The 23,316-nt window shown below is 48.9% G+C and overlaps 1 protein-coding gene across 4 annotated transcripts; it reads right to left on the bottom strand.

Moving 5' to 3' along the window:
• Nucleotides 1-842: 842 nt before the first annotated feature.
• USP28 (ubiquitin specific peptidase 28) lies at nucleotides 843-22,633 on the bottom strand. Of its 4 annotated transcripts, XM_059488307.1 has the most exons (26): nucleotides 22,012-22,075; nucleotides 19,319-19,396; nucleotides 18,921-19,053; nucleotides 18,314-18,425; nucleotides 17,985-18,147; nucleotides 16,961-17,047; nucleotides 16,388-16,525; nucleotides 15,892-15,965; nucleotides 15,337-15,413; nucleotides 15,072-15,220; nucleotides 12,917-13,044; nucleotides 12,653-12,748; nucleotides 12,105-12,284; nucleotides 11,195-11,409; nucleotides 10,885-10,955; nucleotides 10,343-10,571; nucleotides 8,773-8,976; nucleotides 8,123-8,262; nucleotides 7,747-7,932; nucleotides 6,735-6,830; nucleotides 5,745-5,923; nucleotides 5,574-5,652; nucleotides 5,171-5,250; nucleotides 4,055-4,178; nucleotides 3,348-3,546; nucleotides 843-1,900 (listed from the first exon to the last, which is right to left on the bottom strand). In XM_059488307.1, the coding sequence occupies exons 1-26, from the start codon at nucleotides 22,024-22,026 to the stop codon at nucleotides 1,725-1,727; spliced, it is 3,408 nt and encodes a 1,135-aa protein (XP_059344290.1). In that variant the 5' UTR covers nucleotides 22,027-22,075; the 3' UTR covers nucleotides 843-1,724. The 4 variants fall into 4 exon arrangements, with proteins under 4 accessions (XP_059344290.1, XP_059344291.1, XP_059344293.1 ...); XM_059488308.1 differs by lacking the exons at nucleotides 6,735-6,830; nucleotides 7,747-7,932; nucleotides 22,012-22,075 and adding an exon at nucleotides 22,572-22,633; XM_059488309.1 differs by lacking the exons at nucleotides 843-1,900; nucleotides 4,055-4,178; nucleotides 22,012-22,075 and adding an exon at nucleotides 22,572-22,633 and having other exon boundaries at nucleotides 3,438-3,546.
• Between the last annotated feature and the right edge of the window lie 683 nt (nucleotides 22,634-23,316).

Below are 23,316 nucleotides of genomic sequence, written 5' to 3'. Positions count from 1 at the left end.
CTGAGGGGCACTGTTCCTGGCCATCACCTCCCAAGGTGCTGCACCCCCTGCCAGCTCCCTAGGAGGGCTGACCAACCCAGGGAGCACGGAGGCTGTTTTGGCTCTAACTCCCTTGAGAAATGGGAGAACAGGACAGTGAGAAAGGTTTTCAGCCTGGGAACGCTCCTCCTGTCCAGCTCAGTCCAAATACCATGACGTCCCCAGCACCACTCCTGACACTCTTTGTTGGTTCCTTAAAACAGGCTGTGGGCATGGGCTGGGCATTTCAGCTTCTGGCAGCAACACAAAGAACAGGGCAAAGCCACTGTTTCACGAGTCAGAACAAACAGGCTCTCCTCTTCCCAAACCACATCCTACTGCCTGCAATTGCACAAAAGCTGTCTGGCAATGCCAAGTGTTGCCTGGGAGGAGGTAGCATGCCTCTGGGTGGGTGATGGCCTGGGGACTCTGTTTAAGAGCTCCACCTTTCCATTCATTGAAGGCCAAGCACCCTGAACAGTAAGCTGAAGGCCTCATCCCACTGCTCTGTCACAACAATGGGGGGAACAAGCTGCAAGAGCAGCACTGGCACTGCAGCACCCTGGTCCCTGAGGAGGCATGGGTCACTGCTGGGACACCGGCAGCCAGACTACCTGTGGATAAAAGCAGCTCTACTTCATCATGAAGTCACCAGGAGAGTGCAAGATTCTCCCACATGAGCATTTTATTCCTAAATACTGCGGAAACACCCCCGACAGGATGGTGGAACCACCTTTAAGGCAGCTTTGCTAATGACAACACATTTTGTACAGAGGGAACCTTCAGGCAGAACCCTAGAGTGGGAATAAAGACATGGAAGGAGCTTTTTCATTCTAACATAGAACAAATGCTTTTATTGCACTGTTAGAAAACTCTGCATAGTTCCAAAAAACAGGATCCCCCTCCACTGACTCAGAACTTTTGGCTTACAACTGCTGCAGCTCAAATGCAAGCACAGGGTGACCGCAAAAGGAAATGCCAACAGGGCACTTTGTTAACAAAGTCAACACAAACGCCCACCACCAACACAAGGGGCTGATCTGAGACCTCAAGTTGCCATTGACAGTAATCCAGCCCTGACCCACCACCCGAGGGGAGAAGGAAGTTTGCTTTCCGGCCACAAGGGGAATATCCTTTGGGGTGATGTGACTGCCCTGAGCCAGTCAGCTCCTGCCAGGCACAAACCCACAGCCCCGTCCTGGCTCCTCACTGCCAGGATTTGCCTGTCTCTTCAAGGAAGGCTCCTGCGTGGTTTCTGGTGCCAGCTGGAATACAAAAGGCAAATGCCTGCTTGACTTGACCACCACACAGAGCTGCGTGCATGACTGCCCACGCTGCAGAGCACGAGCCACTGCGCCTTGCTGCCTCCTCCTCACTCAGCCCGGGCTCCTGTGAGCAGGAGTGGGGCTGGACTGGAACACGCAGCCTCTGGCAGTGGCCGTTCAGGGAGCTGTGGAAGTGCCCGAGAGCGCAGCCCCAGCTGCCCAGGGGCTGCCAGGACAGAGGAGCCTCTGGAGCCCGGCTGGGCCCCACGGTGCTGCTGCGCCTTGCACTGTAACAGTGGTCCAGGTCCTTCGTGTTACCGCCTTACGTTCTGCCTCACAAGTGCAATACTGCTTTTTATCCGCTCGTATTTACAAAGAACACAGCTTGGAATCCCAAGGGCCCCTCTGCTCCCGCTGCAGCCCCGGCGTGCCCGCCCGCGGTTACTGCACGGCCACGGCCGAGGCGCCGTGGATGGACTCCATGACGGCCGCAAAGCGGCTGCACAGGTCGTAGGGGGAGTTGGGCCGGATCTTCGGGGGCTCCTTCAGCACAATGACCTCGGTGGAGCCGTCCAGGAGCCGGGGCAGCAGCTCACCCAGCTTCATCTGCAGCTTTGCTGTCAAGGGGAAAGGAGGACACGGTCAGTGGCAGCAATGGCAGAGGGCTCCAGCCCCGGGTTAAGGAGCTGTGGTGCCTTTTGCAGGTTCCTCTCCCTGTGCTGAGAGCCGCCCAGCCCATCACCAGGGACCAGCAGTGGCTGCTGAGGCAGAGGAGGCCCCGCACCGGGCAGTCCTGCCTGCCTCCCAGGGCTCTGAGGGAGGCTCCACTGCCACCTGGGTGCCTGAGCACAGGCCATGTCCCACTGAGACACGAGACACGGAGCTTTCCCTGGAAAGGTGCTCCTGTCCCAGCTGTCAGTGAAGAACCACTGCGTGCTTCAGGGTGACACCCAAATATTGACTGTGCAACTGAGGGCAATGGAGCCTCCACATCCTGTACCCCCCAGACAGGCCAGTTCAGCCCGTGCTGAGCTGGCACCGTCCACTCAGCAGGTCTGAGGCCCCTGGGGTGCACGACACACCACAGCCCCTATGATACACCACAGGCCCTATGATACACCACGGCCCCCACGATACACCACGGCCCCCACGATACACCACGGCCCCCACGATACACCACGGCCCCCACGATACACCACAGGCCCCCACGGGGGAAGAGGAGCAGGCAACACCCGAGCCAGCCCACGTGACATGGGAGGGGTGAGCAGCTTCTGGTTCTTTAAAACCTTCTCTGTAAGCAAAGGCTGTCACATCCAGCCCAGCAACTGGGATAAATGTATCCAATTATAATTTTTACAACTGTATTTTGAGAATAAACCTCTGTGGTTTTGCATAATTTTCTTTCATCAAGTTTACCCCCTGTTAGCGATAAGAACTCTGCAGGGACTCCCCAGACCTTCACACACATGTCTAGGCAAGTCAGGACCAATTTGTCTGACGAGAAATGACCTGAGGGGAGTCACAAGTCACAGAGGTTGACTCCAGAAGAAAACACAGAACAAGAACAGCTGCCCAGAACCAACATTTAGCTCTACAATGACAAACTCCTCTTCAGAAGGCAGAGATGCCCCAAATCTGCTCCCCCATTCCATCTTCCATAACCTTGGTCTCTGATAACACCTGCTCCTCCCTCCTGAAGAGGAGCATGCCATGCCACAAAGCATGTCTGCATTCACCTGCCATTCCTGGGTACCTCCAGTCAGGCAGAAGCCCTGACAGAAGACCCAAGCCCCTCAAGGGAACTCTAAGCCATTCTTGGGACATCAACTGTCCCATTTTAGGGATGAGGTACACTTCTGCAGCTTTAGTGCAAAAGATTAATTTCTTCTGTTTTCTTCTGTAACAGGATTTAATGGGTCATTCAAATGCATTTCTCCTCCCACAATTAGAAGGGCCTTGATGCGCTGCAGTGCAGACACCAAGAATTTAATTTTAGATGGTCTTTAATTCCTTCCCAGTTCAGACCCAGATACTGCCCGCCCATGAACAGCAGCCATGTCCTACCGTCCATGTCTTCTCGTCCCAAATAGGAGCACCAGCGGTTCCTCATGACCTCGATGGCATCCAGGTCCTCTTTGGAGATCTCAAAGTTGTTCATGAGATGCATGCAGGGGATGATCAGCTCATTCAGGATGCTCACACCCTCCGACACATGAGCTTCTTCACAGCTGACAAAAAGAGAAGCTGCCACCTCGTTCAGCTTCTGGGGGTGGAAGGAGAATTGGGGACAGACTTGTAAAGAACAAGCATGGACCATGGATAAGCATCCAGGAAAGGCCCAGCTTGGGCCCTGCAGTGGCAGCCATGCAGAGAATAAAGACTAACAAACAACACCAGGGGCTGGTGGAACAGCCACTTTCAGGCATGGGAAACACACCATAGAAAACAGACTTGAAAACATATATATGCATACACATGCAGGCAATTTGCTGTATCTGTATACAGAGAGCACACAGCTTATTTACAGTTCTGGTTTGAAGATGGCAAGAACCAGATCTGCCTTTTCCTAGATTCCCTGAAACCTATGTGGCATGTTCTTTAATTGAATCATGATCATTATTAGCTTTCCATATTGCTGCTGGCACTCAGCAAGGGGCAGAGTCACATCAATAGACATAACAGTAAGAGTTACACTGGTCTTGGCTGCCATGGTGCCCCGGCTGCTCCCTCCCCTCCTCTCCAAAGTGAGTGCTGAGCTCCTGGATACAAACCAGGAGACATTTCCTCCGGTACAAGGCGATCAGCGACTCGCTCACGCCGCGGTTGGTTCCCTTCAGCAGCAGTTTGGTGTTGCTTTGGTAGGCGTAGACCAGGTAGGTGAGTGACTCTTGGTACCTGCAAGAAGAGGGTCAGCTCTGCAGGCTTTGGGCTCTGCCAGGGCCGTGACTACAGCCTTTCCCTTGGCTCAGCTCAGGAAACCTTTCCTGCTGGGCCCGGCTGGAAGATTCAGGCTTGATGGGAAAAGCTGTATTTCCTTGCCAAAGCACAAAAGAACAGATGCCCCATGTCAAGCCATTCCTGCTCCTTTTTGCCCAGAATGCCAAACAAGTGTCTGGGCAGAGCCCCTTAAAACCAAGTTTATGTGCAATGTGCTTGTTTCTGTGTTTATTTTCTGTACTGCTCCAGGAACTGCACTATGAGAGGACACCCCAAGAAGGGCAGAAGGCTGTGTATTTCAGTCCCTCGCACACTTCAAGCTTCAGATGAGAAAACAGAACTGCTGACAGGGATTAGGTCAATTTGGGGTAATTCTAAACTGCTCTTGTCATGCATGTCTCATGTCAATTTGCCCACCTGAATTTGGTGGCTTGTCACTGTGAACCACCTTGGAATTCAGTTCTGTTTCCATCCAGGAATAATTTCTGAAAGCCTACACCATTGAAGGAAAATACAGGTTCTAGAATGGTAAGGAGGAAACCAAGGCCCTTTGAGAGCTCCAAACTATGTGTTTGCACAAAGTGTAAATCCATCTAAAGGCACTTTCCTTTTAATACAGGAGTCCAAGGTGAAAAATCCCTGTGATTGTGATGGCAATCATTCCTGCAAATTCATCTCCGGAAAACAGAATATAAAGCTCTACTTCCCAAAGGGAAATCCTAGGGGAAACTCTCAGAACTGTCAGGCAGCCAGCCAGCAACTCAGCCTCATATTTTTTAAACTGTTAACCAAGCTCGATTGTGGATTCAAGAAGACCTATTAGCAGGTCAAAAAATCTCCCACTAGCCTCAAACACAGGCCATTGTGGCTCAGAAAGAAAAATTTTTGTCACAGTGGCCTTTACTTTTAGCTACAACTTATCTTGTCCAAACACAATTAGAGGAACTTACTTTCTATTCTGGTAGAGTTCCAACCCCGTCAGCAGGTAAATGGACACCTTGCGGAAAAGGCTGTAGTCCTCGTGCCATCTCTGTGAGGAGAGGAGGAAACAGAGCATCAGCCTCAGCTGGAACACCCACATGCAGTCTGGGGTTCCCAATTCTACCCTTTTAAGTGTTTAAATGTCTCTCATGAGTGACACATATGAATTTAGCCAACTGCAGACACTCCTCCAAGCTCAGATTTCCGTTGTATTCCTTCTCCCACAGCAGCTTCCTGCAGACACCCTCTGCCAACAGGCATTCAGCGGCCACTGTGCTGGCCATGCAGCTCCATGCCATGCTCCCCATTTCCCAGTTTGGACAGAGCCAGCTAGGACAGCTTGAAGGATCAGACAGCTCTCTGGTCCCTTACCTTGTACTCCTCCATGTCAACATCGTCAGGACCGATTTCGCTCAGCTTTGCCCGTGCCACCTTCATGATGCTGATGGACCTGCTCCATGCGAGCAGAAAGAAGAAAAATCACAACAGTGGCCTTTGCACATCCAGGTGGGAAAAGCCCTCCCTGGAACCCTGAGCACTCACCGTTCATCGTAGCTGAGGTTCTTGTCTGCAAACTGCTCGAGGAGGGTCCGTTCCACCACCTGCTGCGGAGCGTTGTTCTGCATGAAGTAGATGAGCACGTGCTGCAAGCGGGCATCGTTCTGGGGGGTCGGGGTCTCTTTGGAAAGCAGGTACAGCCGGGAGTACTCCTCGTGGAATGCCTGCCAACAGAACACAGGTACTGACAGATCCACCCGTGTGCCCGTGGGAATGCCACAGCAGCTCAAACCGGTCCTGCTCGGAAGGACTCCTGTGGTGACACCGAGCCTCCTCTGCTGGTGATATCCCAGTGCTCAAAGAAGCCCACCAACACCTCAGCTCTAAACCAATGGCCCCCACAGCCAGGCAAACCCCACGTGTGAAGTGTGAGCTTCCAAAAGTGCCAGGGTGTGTAAATGCCTTTGTGTAAATACAGCTGCCTTAGACCCATTTGGCAACCCTCTGACAAGTGCCCAGGCTGCCAAAATCGACCGGGACACACTTCTACCTGCTGAGGTGCAAGAGTATCTTGTGATTTATAATCCCATAGATTAACAGCATGGATGATTCTGTCCATGTGGTATTTATAACATATATAACACCAGCTTCAGCATTCACCAGTGGTTATGCTTTCAAACCTCTGTTCACACAGACATTTCTTGACATCTTTGACAGCAGAGGTCACAAGTAAGCAAGTATGTTCAGGAGGAAAAAAACAAATTTTACAGTACTAAAATAATAAGCAGAAAAAAGTAAAGTTTCTGTTTGTCTTGGCAGGAGGGTGTTCCCTTGTAAGCTCTAAAAATTGTTTTGAACCCATGGATATCTCATCACTGTAAGAGCGCAGGAACTAAAATGCAGGGCAAAGGCCATTAACCAGAAGAAAAAGTGCACAAATTGTTCCCTTTACATTCCTGACCTGTCAATATGGCACATACTCTATTCTGGGAAAACAGATATCCATACTATTTGATTTAGCAAACAAATCAATACCTTAACAAGCCCTGCTTCAGACCCGTCACGATCAAAGGTCTGGCGGGCTTTTGCAATAGCCAGGATGACACCTTGCATGGCTGGACTCAGCATCACCTACCACAAAAGCAGGAGAACAGACACAAACAGGAACAAGGAAAACAGTAACAGACAGGGAAAGAAGAGACAGCACAGTGAAGAATGGAAGAAACTTTCAAAAGTAAGATTTAAAGGAAATTGTATGAGTACAGGTGTGATAACTGGGGCTGTGAGTTACTTGCATGCTACTGACTCTATCCATCACATGCACTTTACATGCTGGGCTTTTTTTAGGCATTTAAAGATCTCAAGGCTGGTCACTCCAAACCCTTGAATTTTTAAATTCAACTAGTGAGAAGGTAAAGCAGGCTGGCCATGTCCCCACCATGTCCCACTCAATCTTCCTAAGACATGTAAAATAAATGCAGAACCTTTGGTGCAGCAGTTCCTTGAGCCAAGATCACTCCAGAACATCTCAAACCTACTCAAGGAGTGACAGCCCCAGTGTTTGTGTGAAATCCAACTCATGCAAGTGAGAGAACTTCAAAACACTGCTTGAGCATGTATGAGAGTGGTTAAAGTCAGACCCCAAAAAAATCAGTGGGCAGGGTATGTAAATTATGCTATTGGGATTAAAGTCTTTGACTGGGGACAAAATAGTAACTGAAGACAGCAGAGAGACTTGTAAAGAAATTAACACAGGTAGGATCAATTTTGATACAGTTGTGCCAAAAAGAGGAATTATGACCAACATGCAGATTGACAAACTGAGTACTCTTATGGAGCTCCTTTTCTGATGACATTTAAAAATGGAATTATGGAATGATGTGGTCCCCCTTCCCTTCCACAGTAGGAAAACTGACTTTGTACAGGGTGTTACTCCTATGACAGACACTATGACACCCACCCTTAGGGCAGCTCAAAGCCAGCTAACTACAAAGCTACAGGCTAACGAGCAGCAGTAATTTATTAATCCCTGCACCGGGATCTGTACCTCCTCATTATATCCATCTGCATCGGATCTAACGGGAATCTTCCCCACACTGGGGATTTCCACTTCAGAGACCTGTGAGCTAGTTTGGGCAGCAGCCTCTGCTTCCTGAGTGTCCCGGGGCTGCTCTGCCTGAACTGTGGGGGATATTTCTTCTGGATGGGCCTTCAGTGGCTCTACCTCCTTGCGCTGTGGCCAAGAAGAAAAAGAAGAGAGTGAGTAAGAAAATACAAAGCCAAAAACAGGAAAGCCAAAGGGGACTGAGCTAAACATGGCGCAGCTACAGAACTTCACAGAAATGGGAAAAGCAAAGGTCTATCGAGAAGAATAATCTGGAGACAAGAAGGGGGAGGTTCTTGGGCCAAGGCTGAGCTCCTACCTCGCACAGAGCTGCCTCGACGCCATTCTTCTCGTAGGCATCAGCAGTGTTGGCAATGGCCTTGGCAGTCTGCTCCTTGGCAATCCTGGCATGCTCTGAGGACAGGGAGTGCACGCTCGGCTCACACACTGGGGATTGCTCTGTCAGGACAGATGTGTGGTACTAGTCAGCAAGAGCTGCAAGGTTTTTTTTTCTCTCATGTTCAAAAATGCTTTGCAGCTTGTCCATGCAGTTTTACACAGCTGCTGCCTTCCTGCCCGAGGTGAAGGCACTTGAGGCGAGTGTGTGCGTACCCCGTTCCAGTGGGAATGGCACACGGCATCAGGGGTTCCTACTCCAGAGAACAGCACTTGTCCACTCCATATTTGTGAAAAACAAAAAAAGCTGGAAATGAACTGATATTAGCCCATGATGATTAAGTGAATGGGAAACTGCATTTCTGGGGACAGGCTTGGAAGGATGCACGTGCAAAACCAGCAGAACAGCCTTTTGTACTGTCAGGGCAGAGCCTCCAGCAGCTGCCTTTGCTGCCTATTTCACACCCGCTCCTGCATTCTGACACATTTGTGCAAGGCTTCAACACAGTGGTACTGGTGACCAGCTGGCTGTTCCTGGTTCTGACACTGTCTGCAAATTCAGAGCGAGATTACCTGGTCCTGACTCAGAAGAGAGGTCCTGCAATTCAGAAGTAGGTGAAGGCTCCATCTGAGGAATCTTGCAAGATTGCTCCTCATCCCACTCCTCTGCCTCCTGCTCCAGGCGCCAGTTGTCCTCCTGGATGTAGTGTCTCAGTTCTGGGGACAAAGCTTCCACTTCCTTCTGGAGCTGTCTAGCCTCTGGGCCCTCACCCTCATCTGGAGGAAATGCAAGACTGGCATAAGGAAACACACTGTGGCAGGGCACCACCCTCAGGGACTGAGCACACGCACAACATCATGGGCAGCACAGGAAATTGGCTGAGGGATAAAAGGGGAAAGAAGCCAAATTTTCTACTGGCTCTGTAATTTAAGGTGATCCAGAAGCAAAGGTGCAAAAATAAAGACAAATCTACAGAGTTATCTAAAACAAACCCCTGTTTTGTTCTACTACTGGACAGCATTTACACAGAGCAATTCCAGAACCAGCATCTGCTGATGCAGGTCAGACACATCATGGTCCAAGGGCTCCAGGTGCACAGGGAACAGCACTGAACTGCCAACAGCTGGAAAGTTCACAGGTCAGCCAGAGATGACACACCTTCATCACTGTACAGCAGGTAAGGTAAGGGCTACATGGGTTCTATAGCACGAGTATCACTCTGATATTTCTTAGTGCTTTTTAGGTGTACTTCAGCATTCACTTGTAAAACAGCACAAAACCCAAGCAGCATCAGCTTCAGACAAGTCCTAAAATTTATCAAAAGCAAATGGCAACTTTCTACAGCAGATATTTTTATGCACCCTTTGCAAAATGCTTTAAAAAACAACAAAAAATGCATTAAATAGGAGAAAAAATGGGTTTGTTTCAGAACTGTCATAAGAAAACAAAGAACAACCTCCAGATCCTCATCAGCCATATTTAGCAATGAACAGAATGTCAGCTCTCCATTGTTTCTTTCCATTTATTATATCAAAATGAGCCACGCGTGAAATTATTGTGTCCTTGTACAGCTGTTTGCCATGTCTAGAGCCACATGCACAGCAATTTCTCCACAAAGCACTGGCATGGCAAACACACTAAGTCTGAGCACTCAGGTACCAATACCTCTCGGGGAAAGGCTGCACAAAAAAGAGCCCATTTAGATTAGGTGTAATCATCAAAGACCAAGCAAATGAGCCAGGAAGTGTGATAAAAATGGGACAGATAAAGTGGTGGTGTTTTACATGCCCTGAGGAAACAAATGCTGCCATATAAACACTACAAAAAGTCAAAATGAAGAAGACAAGCACTAGATGCATGTTAAATGTGGCAAAGGGGCAGTGTTAGCCTGTACACACATGATTCACGCGTGAGGTGCTGTTTCCAATCTCAACTGGATGCTTCTCCTGGCAGTTTTCAGTCCTACCAGGTATTTAGAAATGAATCGAGCATGAAGCAGATTATTTAATCCTATCCGAGGTGAAGTTTTGTGCTTTGTCAAAAGACAGCTGTGCTGAAGGAGCTGAGGAACATAATGATCATGCAGGCCAGAGAGACACAGCAGCACACACACGTCATTAACCAGCAGCTGTGGCCGCGTACCTGCACCAACAGGGGACACCTGGTCACTGATGTACATCAGGCAGTAGGCACTGGCATTCCTCAAGCCTCCAAACGACTCTCGCTCCAGCTCTTCCCACGACGACTCTGTCACTGAGATGTCATTGTACTTGAGCCATCTTTTACGGGGCTGGTCATAGATGAAGGCCCAGTAGTGCCCTGCATTTGCTTGCCCCTCATGGACCAGGACTGCATGCAAGCGATAGGGAACCTGCAAAGTGACACGGACATCGCTCAGGGGTGCAGCCAGGGACTGATTCTGCCTGACCTCTCCACACCAACACTGGGAATGTTTGTAGGTGTAGCACGGCACAAGAGTCGAGCAATTTGATAAATTTCTTACTGGGTGAAAACTGACTTTTAAGGAAAGAAGAAACAAGATTTTCGTAACTAAATCTTTCTCTGCTTCATCACTGGAAATTTAAAAATACAGTGGAGGGGGCAATTTAAACCAATGTCTACTAACAAAAATGAGGATCAGCAATACTAGGTTAATATTTACATACTGAAGCTGCATTTCCTACCTGCTGGAGGAGAGGGTCACAGTACATCTGTTCGATGGACAGGTTGATTCTGGCAATAGATTCCTTCAGATCTGCCAAGAACATCAACCATGAGAGAAATGCATAAAAATTAATGACTACTCATCAGGCTATGCTAGCTCCTTTCACTTCAAAGAATTTGAGGCCATGCAGAGAATATCAGATAGACTCAACACCAGAGCTCAAACAGGGACAAAATTATTTGTAGTTCAGGCTGTATCCAGCAAAGCTACAGGGGAGAAACCAGGTGGGCACTGAGGAGAAAATCCCTACAAATGCATTTGGGGCCAACCTTGCATGTCCTGCTCGATCTCGTTCCTCCATCGCTGCAGACACGTCTGAACCAGGTTCAGCTCTTCCCTGGAGACCACGTGAGGAGCTGGACGCTCAGACAGCTCTGCAGGTGAAACAGGAGGCTGGAGATCCATACTGGAGCTCTGCTGTGGTGAAGAATTGGCCACAAAGAAAGCTTCATCTTCAGTCCTAGCATCAGTCTTTTCTTGTATGCTGTGGAGCAAAATCCAAGAGTAGTGGGCAGGTTTTTTAATCTTTCTCTAGTTTTTCTTGTTTCGGAAAAGAATACAAAATAAACCAAACAAAAATTACTCTAGAGCTGGAGCAGGATTTCCTTTCCAGAGCAGTATAAAATGTAGAGAGAACAAGTACACTGAAATGTGCTTCAGCCTTCATAGTCCAAACTAAAATACAGGAAGAATACTAAGGCAAATTCTTAGGGAACTCTCTAAGCACAGATCCACAATGAGTAATGCTAAAAATTCCTTCCATTGCTACTAAGAAAACGTGTGTGTTTACTCAGCTTAATTTAGAGTGTTAAACCAATCATGCTAGCCTGGGTTATAATAATCTAATATTGCTGTAATTTACTGGTCAATGAAGCAAAAAAAATGTGTAGCCTAGCCTAAGAGTACATAATTTAGGTCTTAACTGCTGCTTAGGCAACGAATATAGGGATGCTCTTGGACAAGGAGAAAGAACAGAACAAGATGCAGTGTTTTATTTACACCAACAGAACCAAATGACCAGCAAAGCAGTGACCCACTACTTGCACAAGCATTTGCACACTACAGTATTGTGTTCACCAGCGCCCAGATAAATAACACACTTTTGGAAAGCCACCCAGGACCATTTAGTTGGGAGGTGAAGCGTCCTCCTGTGCATCCTTTTAATTTCTGTTTACTGACCTGTTTGGCTGTGAAAGCACATCCAAAACATTAGGTTTGGCCTGGGAGTGCAGGGGAGTTGTTTGAGAGCTCTGAGCAGAGCAAACAGCCCCAGCTGGCTTTGTGGCAATGAACTCGAGCACATACTGCAGCATGTCCGGCAGTGGAAAGCGGGCTGGGCCAGAGCCATATTCCATGTACCTAGGGGAAAATGCAAGGTGTTGTATGAAGGAAGGAATGAGATGGGTTTAAACCTCATGGGACAAGAGAAGAACAACTTTTTCTGTAATGTGCTACTGGGCTTCCTCACCTACATTGCCAGTGCAGCTGAAAGTGTCAACTCTGCTCTTGAAAGAATTTATTCCTGTAACAGTGCCAGTAAAATTTAGAAACGATTGAAGAGACAGGTTTGTTTTTGAAAATACACTTCCTTCTCCCACATGTTTCAGAACAAGCACGTTGCTGTTTCTGCTTCTCCTACAAGCTCCTCTACTATTGGAAAGCTCATTTAAAATTAAACATTTGCACTCTTCCAGAGGGCATAAAAATAAAACCAGCTGACTACTCACCTTTCCAGTTTCTGCTGCAGAGTCACCATTTTCTCCTTCAATCTCTTCATTTCCTCTCTTTTCATCTGAATAAGATCTTTATTGCAGTAGAGGTACCTAAACAGAAATACAGAGCCCCGTTTGCCAGGTGAGATTTGTTTACTTCTAACATCCACCATCTTCCATAAATATTTTAGAATCTTTTCTTGCTCACCCAAACAACCTTTTTAATTTATTTATATCAAAGCAACAGCTTTAAACATACCATGCAACAGGCCAACTCACCTGTCCATATACATAGTCTGGGGAAACTCTAGCTTGGTGTGAATTTTCTCTGGCTGTCCTAGTGACTGATTGAACTCAAATCGGGAGAGTTCAAAGGTCAGAACTGGTGGGAGTTTTGTAAACCAGCGCTGTAACAAAAGCAGAAATGCCCCCAGAGGGAAATGTTTTAAGATGACTGCTAATGGCACATTTCAGACTGATCCTATATGATTTCAGACTGATTTAAAAGTCTCTGTCTTTAAGCACAGAATTAGGTTTTGTTTGCAGAGTGACTAGTCAGAAAGCCAAATTTTACAAGTTAGTAATTTATGCTTCCATTTTACATTTTTACTGTGAAAAAGCCTCATAATTGCTCTCAAGATTACTTGTCATTGCCTAATGCATCCAGCTTGATGGATTATTAAGCCCAGCACTGAATTTTACAAATTAGTTGAGGCTACACACAATCTGCACATCATCTAGGAGCCCCCAAGAGAGTTCTTTTCTGAGGAAGATCACATGCAGCGATGAACAAACCAGGAGTCCTCCTGCAGCACCAGAATCCTTATTCTCTCTCAGTCTACTTGCAAACTACTTGATTTAGGGGAGTCAGAGAAGACCCCCAACTACTTTCTGTAGCTTCACACACTACTTCAAAGAGTTATGCTGAAAGAAAAATTATCAGTTGAATTTACACTTTCTCTTGCTCTTCCTGGATTCACAACAACTTCCAGCATCCACTGCCAGATACTTGCTTTACCTATTTTAGCTTGGCACTACCCACTTCATGCTCCCCTCTGGATTCAGGATGGGCACACTGAGCTCCTTGTCCTTTGTGGAATTCGTGTCAGATGTGCTGCAGCAACAAAACTGCCCCAGACCAGAGCTTTCTAAGCAGCAGCCCATAACCACAAAGGAGGAATGATTTATGCTCCCATAGTCTGGGAGAAGTTTCTGTTAACTCCCCTGCTGCTTTGACTTTCAGCACACTTGCCTAGGTGCTCAAGAGACAAAATCATTATTCCCTATGTCCCCTGTCATGCCACCACATCCTAGGAAGTGAAACTAAGATGCACAATTTCCCCAGTAAGGCTTCTCAGAAATGAAGGCAGAGCCCTTTCCTCCTATCTGTGCAGACAGAAGAATTAAAACAGCTCCATGATGGGTCAAATTTCCCTTAATTTTGGGAAAGAATTTGGAGGAACTAAAAAAGCTTGGATTGAAACGAACCTGCCTGATGAGCTTGGATTGAAACGAACCTGCCTGATGAGCTCCAAGGTGCCTTTGTCTCCAGTGCCAGCCAACACCAGCTACACCCACATCCCCTGTAAATGCACCTGAACTGCTTCAGGCAGAAACCAGGAAAACCCAGGACAAACACTGAAGTCCAGGGTCAGAACAGAGCTCCCCTGCTCAAGACTTTGTTTCTCCTTTGCTAGTCTAAACCACAGCAACACAATTTCCAGACATTCTCATAGAACTGAAATACTCTTCCCTGCCCTGCCTACACCAGATACCTCTGCCAATGTTGTTTCCCAGCCTCTCTCCAAGCTAACTTTTGCTGCACTTACACACAGAGGATGCTGAATGCAATGGTGCTTCTTCACCTTGCTGCAACTAAGTTTTTTATGATTGGTTTGTGATTAGTGAGATTAAAAAAAAAAAAAAAAAAAAAAAAGAAATGAAATCATCACAGTCAGAAAATAAGAGTGAAACCAAGAAGAAAAACCCCAAATCATACACAATATAATAGGGAGAAAGAGACAAATTCCAAATGGCATACCATGGAGTTAAGCACTGTACTTTTACCCTCTGAAAATATGGAGGCAGTAGGTCTCCCCCTACTCAGGTACAGGTAGGCTTCAACAGAAAGAGAGAGACTTGACTCAGAGGCAGACATTGACCTTTGCAATTTAAAATAAACTCTCTGAACTGGTTACATAGGACGTCACATCTTTATAAATCAGCAAAGACTTCGTGTCTAACTACACTGTCTGAACACCAAACACTAACAGACATTTACATGAGATTCCAGGTATCCAGAAAATGTTTTGTATTCAATTCTTAGAGAACACTCACAGTTGCCATTCAAAGTTATCAGAGTAGCCCTGCACTGTGTGCGCTGCACTTTTCTGCAGCAGGCAACCAAAGGCTCGACAAAAAAGGTCAAACTAACCTCCTGTCCATACTTCACTGACTGAGATGCTGTTGCCTCATCCATCTCTCCCTCCACCATGGCTCCTTCCAAGCACTCATTCAAGTTCCGGTAACCATTTACCTGAAGGGGATACTGACCAAAGGTCTCAATCTTGGAAAAAGCGTTGCCTGGATGATGGAAACCATACAGAAACCATGAGCTAACTCAAGAGAACAAAAATTCTGGTTAACTCCAAAACACTCAAAGGAGTTAAAAAGTTCAATCTACCAAGCCCTTAACTCACCCTCATGGACACCCTCCGTCAGGAAAGTCCCGTAGAAGAGCTGCACCATTGGGTTTTCAGATTTGTCCCCAAGGCTCCTGTTTCAGAGAGCAAAAGCACACTTTCATTTGTAGCTGGAGATTACAAAAGAACCCCAAGTCGTAATCTAAGCCTGTCTGGGGGCCTACAGGCAAAAGAACATTTTTCTATCCAAGCACTAAATAAAGAGGATGCTTCTCATTAATTTTCATGTTCCAAAGCAATGATAACACTTACACTGGCAAGAGGGGGGGAAAAATGTTAAGATGCCAGCTTCTGAAAGGAAGTTTCAAACTACCAGAGCTTTTCTGTTCACCAGGGCTGCTGAGCTCCCTCAAAAGCTCATTTACTCTGCAGGCCATATTGGCACTGAGTGAAGTCCCACACTCACAAACAGGAGATGCAGACAATGTTTCAAGCTGAGTAAGCCTCATCCACAGGAAACAAAGAACACTCATTTGCTCAAAATTTTCACAAAGTCCTCCAACTTATTAAAAACCTCCTTAGATCAAACTCCCGAGAACACACAGCACTCACGTGACATTCACAGTGAGCTGGAATGCATCCTCCAGCCAGTCCAGTAGTTTGTGTGTAAACTCACTCACGTCTTGCTGCAGGAGAGACGAGAGTGGAGAGTCAGTCGTGACACCCACCAGAAGGTGTTCCCCCAGTCTGCTGAGCACTGACACAACCTGACTGGTACAGCCGCCCCCACTCAGCTGAGCTATGAAAGACTCAAGTGCTGGGCTGATTTAGACTGATAATGAACTCTGCTTATCTGAACACTAGATCAGAGGAAATTATCGTGATCGCTCCCCGACTACGCAGATGGCGCTGGGTAGTGCCATGCTACGCTGGCTGGGTAATTAGCACGCATGTACATTCTGCTCTAATGACACAGGGACAGCTGCTTGTCGGCTGACAAACATGGGAAAAGGCCTCTGAAAGCACCAGCAGGGTGAGGCAAAATGGGGGTGCCGTGGCTCTGACTGCTGGTTTGAAGAGAGCTAAAGGATTTTCAACATGGTTTTACCTGTGGTTGTTCAGCTGATCTAAACACGTCCCTCAAGAGTTCCAGTGCTGCAGAAGGGTCTACAAACTTACGCCACGTCCCCAGCATTAATGCAAACAGACACTGAAGTTCTTGCATGAATGCAATATTTCTTTTTCCCTGCATTGCAAAAAGAAGAAAAGTCAAAGCCATCCTGCAGCTCTAAAAAGCATTATCTTAAAACACAGCACTACTGAACACCACAGGCACATATAGTAAAAGGTACACAACCAGCTGCACACTGGATCAAATACCACTTCTTCTACTATGTATGTAAACCAATGAGTCATCTGGAACTGCCAAAGAAGTTTTATAGGAAAAACATCTCCCCACACAGCAGTTAAAGGCTCTATAGAACAGAGATACAAGAAGCAGCCCTTTTTTTTCCTATCCTGATTCTGTCTTTGAGAATTTCCTAAATTTATCTTAAACACAGCCACATGATTTTAAAGCCACAGGTCTCAGATAGCTCCAAATTAAATCTGGTTAGAGAAAGAGCAGAATGCTACACCACAAAAGAGGGAAACTTGACAGTGTTATTGAATCAAAACTTACAGTGTGACTACGACAACTTTCAAGCACATTCTGTGGGAGGGAGTAGCCAAGGACCAGCCTCCGGAAATCTGGCAACTGGAACAGAGACTGAAAGGAGAGGAGAGGTAAAGCTCGGTCAGCATCTGCAAGGACTGGACTCACTGCAATCTGATGCCCTGTTTTCACTCTGACTTGACAGGTTTCTTTTGTAACTTCACATTCCCAATGGTCTCATGTTACTGGATGCATGTTTACAGTGTGAGCAGCCCTTTGCTGGACCAGCACAGAATCAGAATAATGGAATTAACTGGGCTGGAACAGACCTTTGAGATCATCAGCATGTCTGCACCCACCCAAAGGGCAAAATCTCATCCTGCCATTTCTAGGATAGATATAAACTTTTTAGGAAAATCATTCTATTCTGCACAGGCAGGCTCAGAAAAGCATCCAAGAAGAAGCCATAGTGAGAAGAACCCATTTGCAGCTTTCTTACTTCCTCTCAGAGCTCAAGACAAACGATTAACATCTCTCTGCTGATGTGAAATGGTTAGGAGAGACAAATCTGCTCAGTTCCACTTACTATTGTCTCTTCTTCAGATCATTACTAATAATATATGCTGCCTAGTTGTTTATTTGTCCAAGCATCTATGCCAGTGTATTCCATTAACTGAAATATGATACACCATGTGTTATCGAGCCAACAATAACTGCAGTAAAATTAAATTACCAGTTCACTTTGCCAGGCAAGCTTCTATCATTTCAGCAGGCACCTGGCCATCACTGCACAACTCCCTGCATACAGACACACAGATTCTCTGTATCTGCAGCTATTTTTAAGTAAAGCGTATTTAACTGCTCTTTGGCTCTTTCTGCACAGGCACATCACATAAACACAGAAGTTTCTGTGTTTGAGCAGGGTCACGTTCACTCATCTGCATACGATGACTCCCCCACAGAACTGCTGCATGTTTACTTCTAACTGAGAAACACTCTGACTCCAAGGCCATAGCAAGTTTGAGATCAGAGAACTTTTTTGGCTGATTACCTGTATAACAGCACTAAACCAACACGTATTTCCTATGTTTTTCATTCCAACAGGCCAGTCACCCGCTCTTCTCCAGTCACTCTGCTTGGGGCTCTCTCCCCAGACTTCACAGCGTTTCCTTTTGGAGCGGTTTTTGTTTTCAGCAGAATGGGCATCCTGTGGTCTGTCACAAGAGAGAAACACTGTGCGGTAAAAGCTACAGCAATCAAGCTCCCTTCCAGCCAGTAGGTGTCCACCTGGCAGGTGATGCATGCTAGTTCTCCAGTTAGCAGTCTCAGAACCCACTGATATCTGGAAAGCCAAAGTGGGGGTCTTACAGCTCCACTGACCTTTCAGCTGCATCCCTTTCTGCAGCTGAGGCTTTGGGTGATTCCAGTGGTCTGACAGTGTTGGCTGTGCGGAGGCTGTCTTGGTTGTGAGGGGCAGGTGCAGCACCAACATCTAGAAGTAGAGGCAGCATTCTGATCAGTTTTCCACCAACAGCAGCAAACGTTCTCTTTAAGAGAAAATTCTAGAAAACATCATACTTCACAAACATGGCTCTTCAACCAATACAAGCAAAATTTCCTAGTTCAGGTTTTAAACAGAAATCCCTGTTCAGATCATGCCAGGCAGCCTAGGAGCCACTGAGTGAGCTGGATGAGGAGAACAGGGCAAAGCATGCAGCTGTGCACTACCCAGATTTCCTTACAGCTAAATTCAGAGCTTAAGGAAACAGTTCAGAGCTCTTGAAATAGAGAGACAGGATCATCAGCTTTTTAACTGTGATGTGTCACCTCCAAACATTATTAAAACACTACTAAGTGATCAGTACTGGCAAAATATGCACCAGAAGAGAAGCTGGAGGGATGTGCTGCTGGCAGAAGCAGGGAGGATGGATATTTCCCCTTTGAGCTCACACATGAAGCTGCAGGAGTGAGCAGAGGTGAGGCTTACCCTGTGGGAGCTGTTTGCCCACCACACTCCCTTCCCAGGCGGATGGTTCTGCAGCAGCTGGGCTCTGCACCGGCTCTGGAGCAGGGTCCTCTGTCAGGAAGGTGACTGCTTCCATGAGATCTCCATCAGCAGCCTGGCACAATGAGAGGGGAAAGCAAAGCACCAGTGAGGAGAAGAACAGCAAAGGATTTACCCTTTGCCTCTCATGCACCCAGGCTGATCCTTTATCACTCTCACAAGCCACACATGGACCATTCTAACAAGGACCAGCCCATCATCAGCTGACAAACACACCAGCAAACACCTGTGTGCTATGTTGGGTGGGAGCCCGAACTTGCCTGACTTCTTGGACAAAATCAGAGCTCTCTTTCCCCAAAACTATGGCAATATACACCAACCTTTAGAGCAGCAAGCAGGAATGCTGAATCCTGAATTCCTGTGATCTCTTTCATCTGATTTAGGAGCACCTGGCAATCCTATGTGCAAGAAATAAAGTCAGCTTATGTGAAAAGGTGACCAGGATGGACATCAAGCTGTTTCTGCAAGGCTTGCTGAGAGCCCAGCAGAGCACTGCTTCTTTCCTTCCTTTCTGCTGACACACTGACACTCAAGCCCAGTCACACTTGCTTAATGCAAACAGCAACATCAGCTTGAACATCGCACTCAGGGTTTTCCCTGCTAAATTCACAGACTGACATCCAAGCCCTCGTATCCTCAGGAGAACGCAGGCAGGCCCGGGGGGCCAGGCCCTCCTCGCTGTGGGATGTGCGCACCTGTGGAGGGAAGGGGCTCCCCAGCCCCGAGGCAGTGGCATGTGCAGCAGGACATATAAGGCGGCCGCCTGCTCCCAGGGCACGGTCAGGAGCTATTTTCAGTGTGGTGGCACATGCCATTTGTGCATGTCACTTCTTACTGACAATAAGGTGTCAGAGCAAGGGCCCAGGAGCCTGTCATGCTCCTCCTTCCCACTCCACATAGAGCACTTGAGGTTTGGGGAGACACTTGCTGCTCAAGGCCCCATGGTATGGTTGGTTCGGCCACTTAAAACAAATGATTACAGAACCTCCCTTTACCAGACTTATAAAATCTTTGCAGCCTAGGCTTACCACAGGGTGGTCACTGTACATGGCAAGCACAAATAACCTCAGTCAATGACTACTAGGAGAGGCACCTCTCCACAAGGAGCCTCCCAGCACTGGGGTCCCACCAGCCCTGTCCATGGCTGCAGTTCAGCTGATGCTGCTGCCAAAGGCTCACTCTGGGTGACAACTGAGATGCAGCTCCATAACGCTGGCATTGCATGTGGTATGGGAAAAACATTACAGCAGGAACAACTGCTGGGTCTGTATCCTGATTTACAGAGGCTGTAGAGGATCCTGCAGTCAGCACAGCCTGATCAATCCCAGTTCCTTAAGATCACACTTTTAATTAATCTTAACCAGCAAAGTTGCAGGCAAATGAAGTCCAGTTTCTACTTACTCTCACCACTGAAAAAAAATTAAGATGCTTCCAGGCCACTGGAACAAAAGTTCCACCCAGTGAGTAATGAGTCAACTACTATTTGAGCCCCCCACCCATACTGGTCATGGATGATACTCCACACACAAAGACAGCACACACCTGTGTTAGCTATTCAAACAAAAAACTCCTATTCTGGTGGCAATTCTCTGTCCCTTTTAAAACACTACTTTTGCTCAACTTCTACAAGAAAGAGCACACTTGTGTGTGCAACCCCCCTCAACTCCATGTGCTCTTTATCCTGAGAAAAGCCAAGACAGCCTGGAACACCTCAGAAGCCCCAGGAGGAGCTGCCTGATGAGGAGCCAAGGCTGAGAGGCTGGGGGCAGGCATACTCCCACAAAGGCAAACCACTTAAATCATGTTGCTAATTTTGCTGCCTTAGCGCGTGCCGTGCATGTCGGCTGACCCCACCTTGCGCCGCAGGGCAGATTTTTCCAGTGAAGAAAAAACCCCACAAACACCCTTGCTAATACACTGCATTATAATAATGAAACCTGAGGCAGGACAGGGCATGATTTTCTGTGGTTTTTCTGCTCCAGCACACAGAGAAGTCACAAAGGCTGCTGTAAGCATAAAAGCCAATTACTGATCCTCTGCTCTACGTTACCATTTAATTTTTCAATGATTTTTGTGTGCTTTTATTCAGCCTTTGAGGAAAGATTTGTGCTAACAGCAGAGAGCTTATCCTGTACCACTTTTGAGAGGGTTATGGCAGCCTGGGGCAGCCCACAGAAGCCACCAGGAACCACTCTTTGTGCAACCAATTTGTTAAGATTTTGGGGATTGTGCATGGTTTTGTTGCCATTACTAGTCTGGTTATTGCTTTCTGAGGTTACACGCCATGGGGCTACAAAACAAGCTCTGTAGCTGGTAATTAACACCAGTGTGCTGCCACTGCTAACACACCCTGCACTTGCAAACCCAAACTGAACCAAAGCCCTACCTGCTGGAAAAATAATAACCCAAACCCAAATCCTATTAGTATGAAATTACAGCAACAAGAGATGAGTACAAAACCAAGAGGCTGAGAGGAAGGAGGGTACTAGAGATAAAATTACAAGGTCAGCCAAGAATGATGGAATAGAAAGGTTTTGCCATTTTCCTGCTTTGAGGTGACTCACCGCCCTCAGAAGTTTGTTTTGATAAGAAACTGTGAAAAGGGAAAGGAGCAAATGCAGTGCAAGAGTTCAAGGGGGTTCCAGAAATAAGCACCCACAAGGAGGAGGAAGGCTGCAGCACAGAAGCAGCACCCAGAGCCTTGGCCTTCAGCCTCTGCTCCTCAGCCACACTTTTATCATGGGGGAGAAGGGATACGGAGAGGGCTGGAAACCCACAGGCGGCAGCAGGAACAAAGCCCACGTTCCCGGCCAAGGCTTTCACAAACCAATATTCGCCACAACAAGAAGCAGCAGGCAGCAACCCCGGACTGCATTAACGTGTGCAAGATGCACACAGAGGGCACGGTCTGGTCCCTGTCCCCACCAGACCCGGGCACAGCTGCTGCACTAATGCCACTTCTAACGCACCAAAGGGCTGACACCCCCATCCCATCCCAGCCCGTAACTCTGACCTCTCTGAAACGCATCTCTTGGGTCCTAAGAGCACCGAGATGCTACAGGACAGTGCAGAGCCCTGTGTCAATTCGGGATGGTCCGGGCTTCAGTCCCCTGAGCACTGACACAGCCTCGCGTCCGGGTCCGGGTCCCTTCAGAGCCGATTTACGCAGAACCCTCAAGTTTGGAGCAACAGTTTTCGCTGCCTTGCCCCAGGAGGTGCTGCTCGGCGGCGGGGAGGGCACACGCGTTCCTGCTCCCCGCAGAGCGGAGGGTGTCTGAGCGCCCGCCCGAGCCCTTTCCCGTGGTACCGGCGCATCGCGCGGCGCCGCGCGGAGCCCGTTATTCCCAACGAAACCCGACGGGGCGGGCTCCGGGAGCGCGCAGAGCGGGGAAGCGCTGCGGGCCGGCCCCGAGCGGCCGCGGGCCGCGGGCTCGGGGCGCAGCGGGGCCGCCGCGCTGCGAGGCTCGGTCCGGCGGCAGCCCCGGCCCGCGCGGGGGGCGCCGCCCGCCGCCCTCCTGGGGCTCGCCCCGCCGTTCCCCCGCCCCAGCGCCCCCGGCACCCCCGCCGGCTCACCTCGCCGCCGCCGCCCCGGGCGCGCAGCTCGGCCGTCATGGGGCCGCCGGCAGCGGCGCCGTCCGCACAGCGCACGCGCGGCCGCTCCGGTTCCGGCCGCGCCGCCCGCCGGGGCCGGGGCCGCGGCCGCCCGTGCCCGTCTGTGTGTCCGTCTGTGTGTCCGTGTGTCCGTCCGTGCCCCCGCCCGTGCCCGTCTGTGTGTCCGTCTGTGTGTCCGTGTGTCCGTCCGTGCCCCCGCCCGTACCCGTCTGTGTGTCCGTCTGTGTGTCCGTGTGTCCGTCCGTGCCCCCGCCCGTGCCCGTCTGTGTGTCCGTCTGTGTGTCCGTGTGTCCGTCCGTGCCCCCGCCCGTGCCCGTCTGTGTGTCCGTGTGTCCGTCCGTGTGTCCGTCCGTGTGTCCGTCCGTGCCCCCGCCCGTGCCCGTCTGCGTGTCCGTCCGTGTGTCCGTCCGTGCCCGTCTGTGTGTCCGTCTGTGTGTCCGTGTGTCCGTCCGTGTGTTCGTCTGTGGGTCAGTGTGTCCTCCCGTGCCCCCGCCCGTGCCCGTCTGTGTGTCCGTCCGTGTCCGTCTGTGTGTCCGCCCGTGCCCCCGCCCATGTCCCCGCCCGTGCCCCCGCCCGTGCCCCCGCCCGTGCCCCCGCCCGTGTGTCCGCCCAGGTGTCCGCCCATGCCCGTCTGTGTGTCCGCCCGTGCCCCCGCCCGTGCCCCCGCCCGTGCCCGTCTGTGTGTCCGCCCAGGTGTCCGCCCCTG

Source organism: Ammospiza nelsoni, chromosome 24, assembly GCF_027579445.1.
Source record: "Ammospiza nelsoni isolate bAmmNel1 chromosome 24, bAmmNel1.pri, whole genome shotgun sequence".
In the NCBI taxonomy this organism is placed as follows: domain Eukaryota; kingdom Metazoa; phylum Chordata; class Aves; order Passeriformes; family Passerellidae; genus Ammospiza; species Ammospiza nelsoni.
The sequence above is the reverse complement of the archived record's forward strand: the minus strand, read 5'-3'. Positions and strand labels throughout refer to the sequence as shown.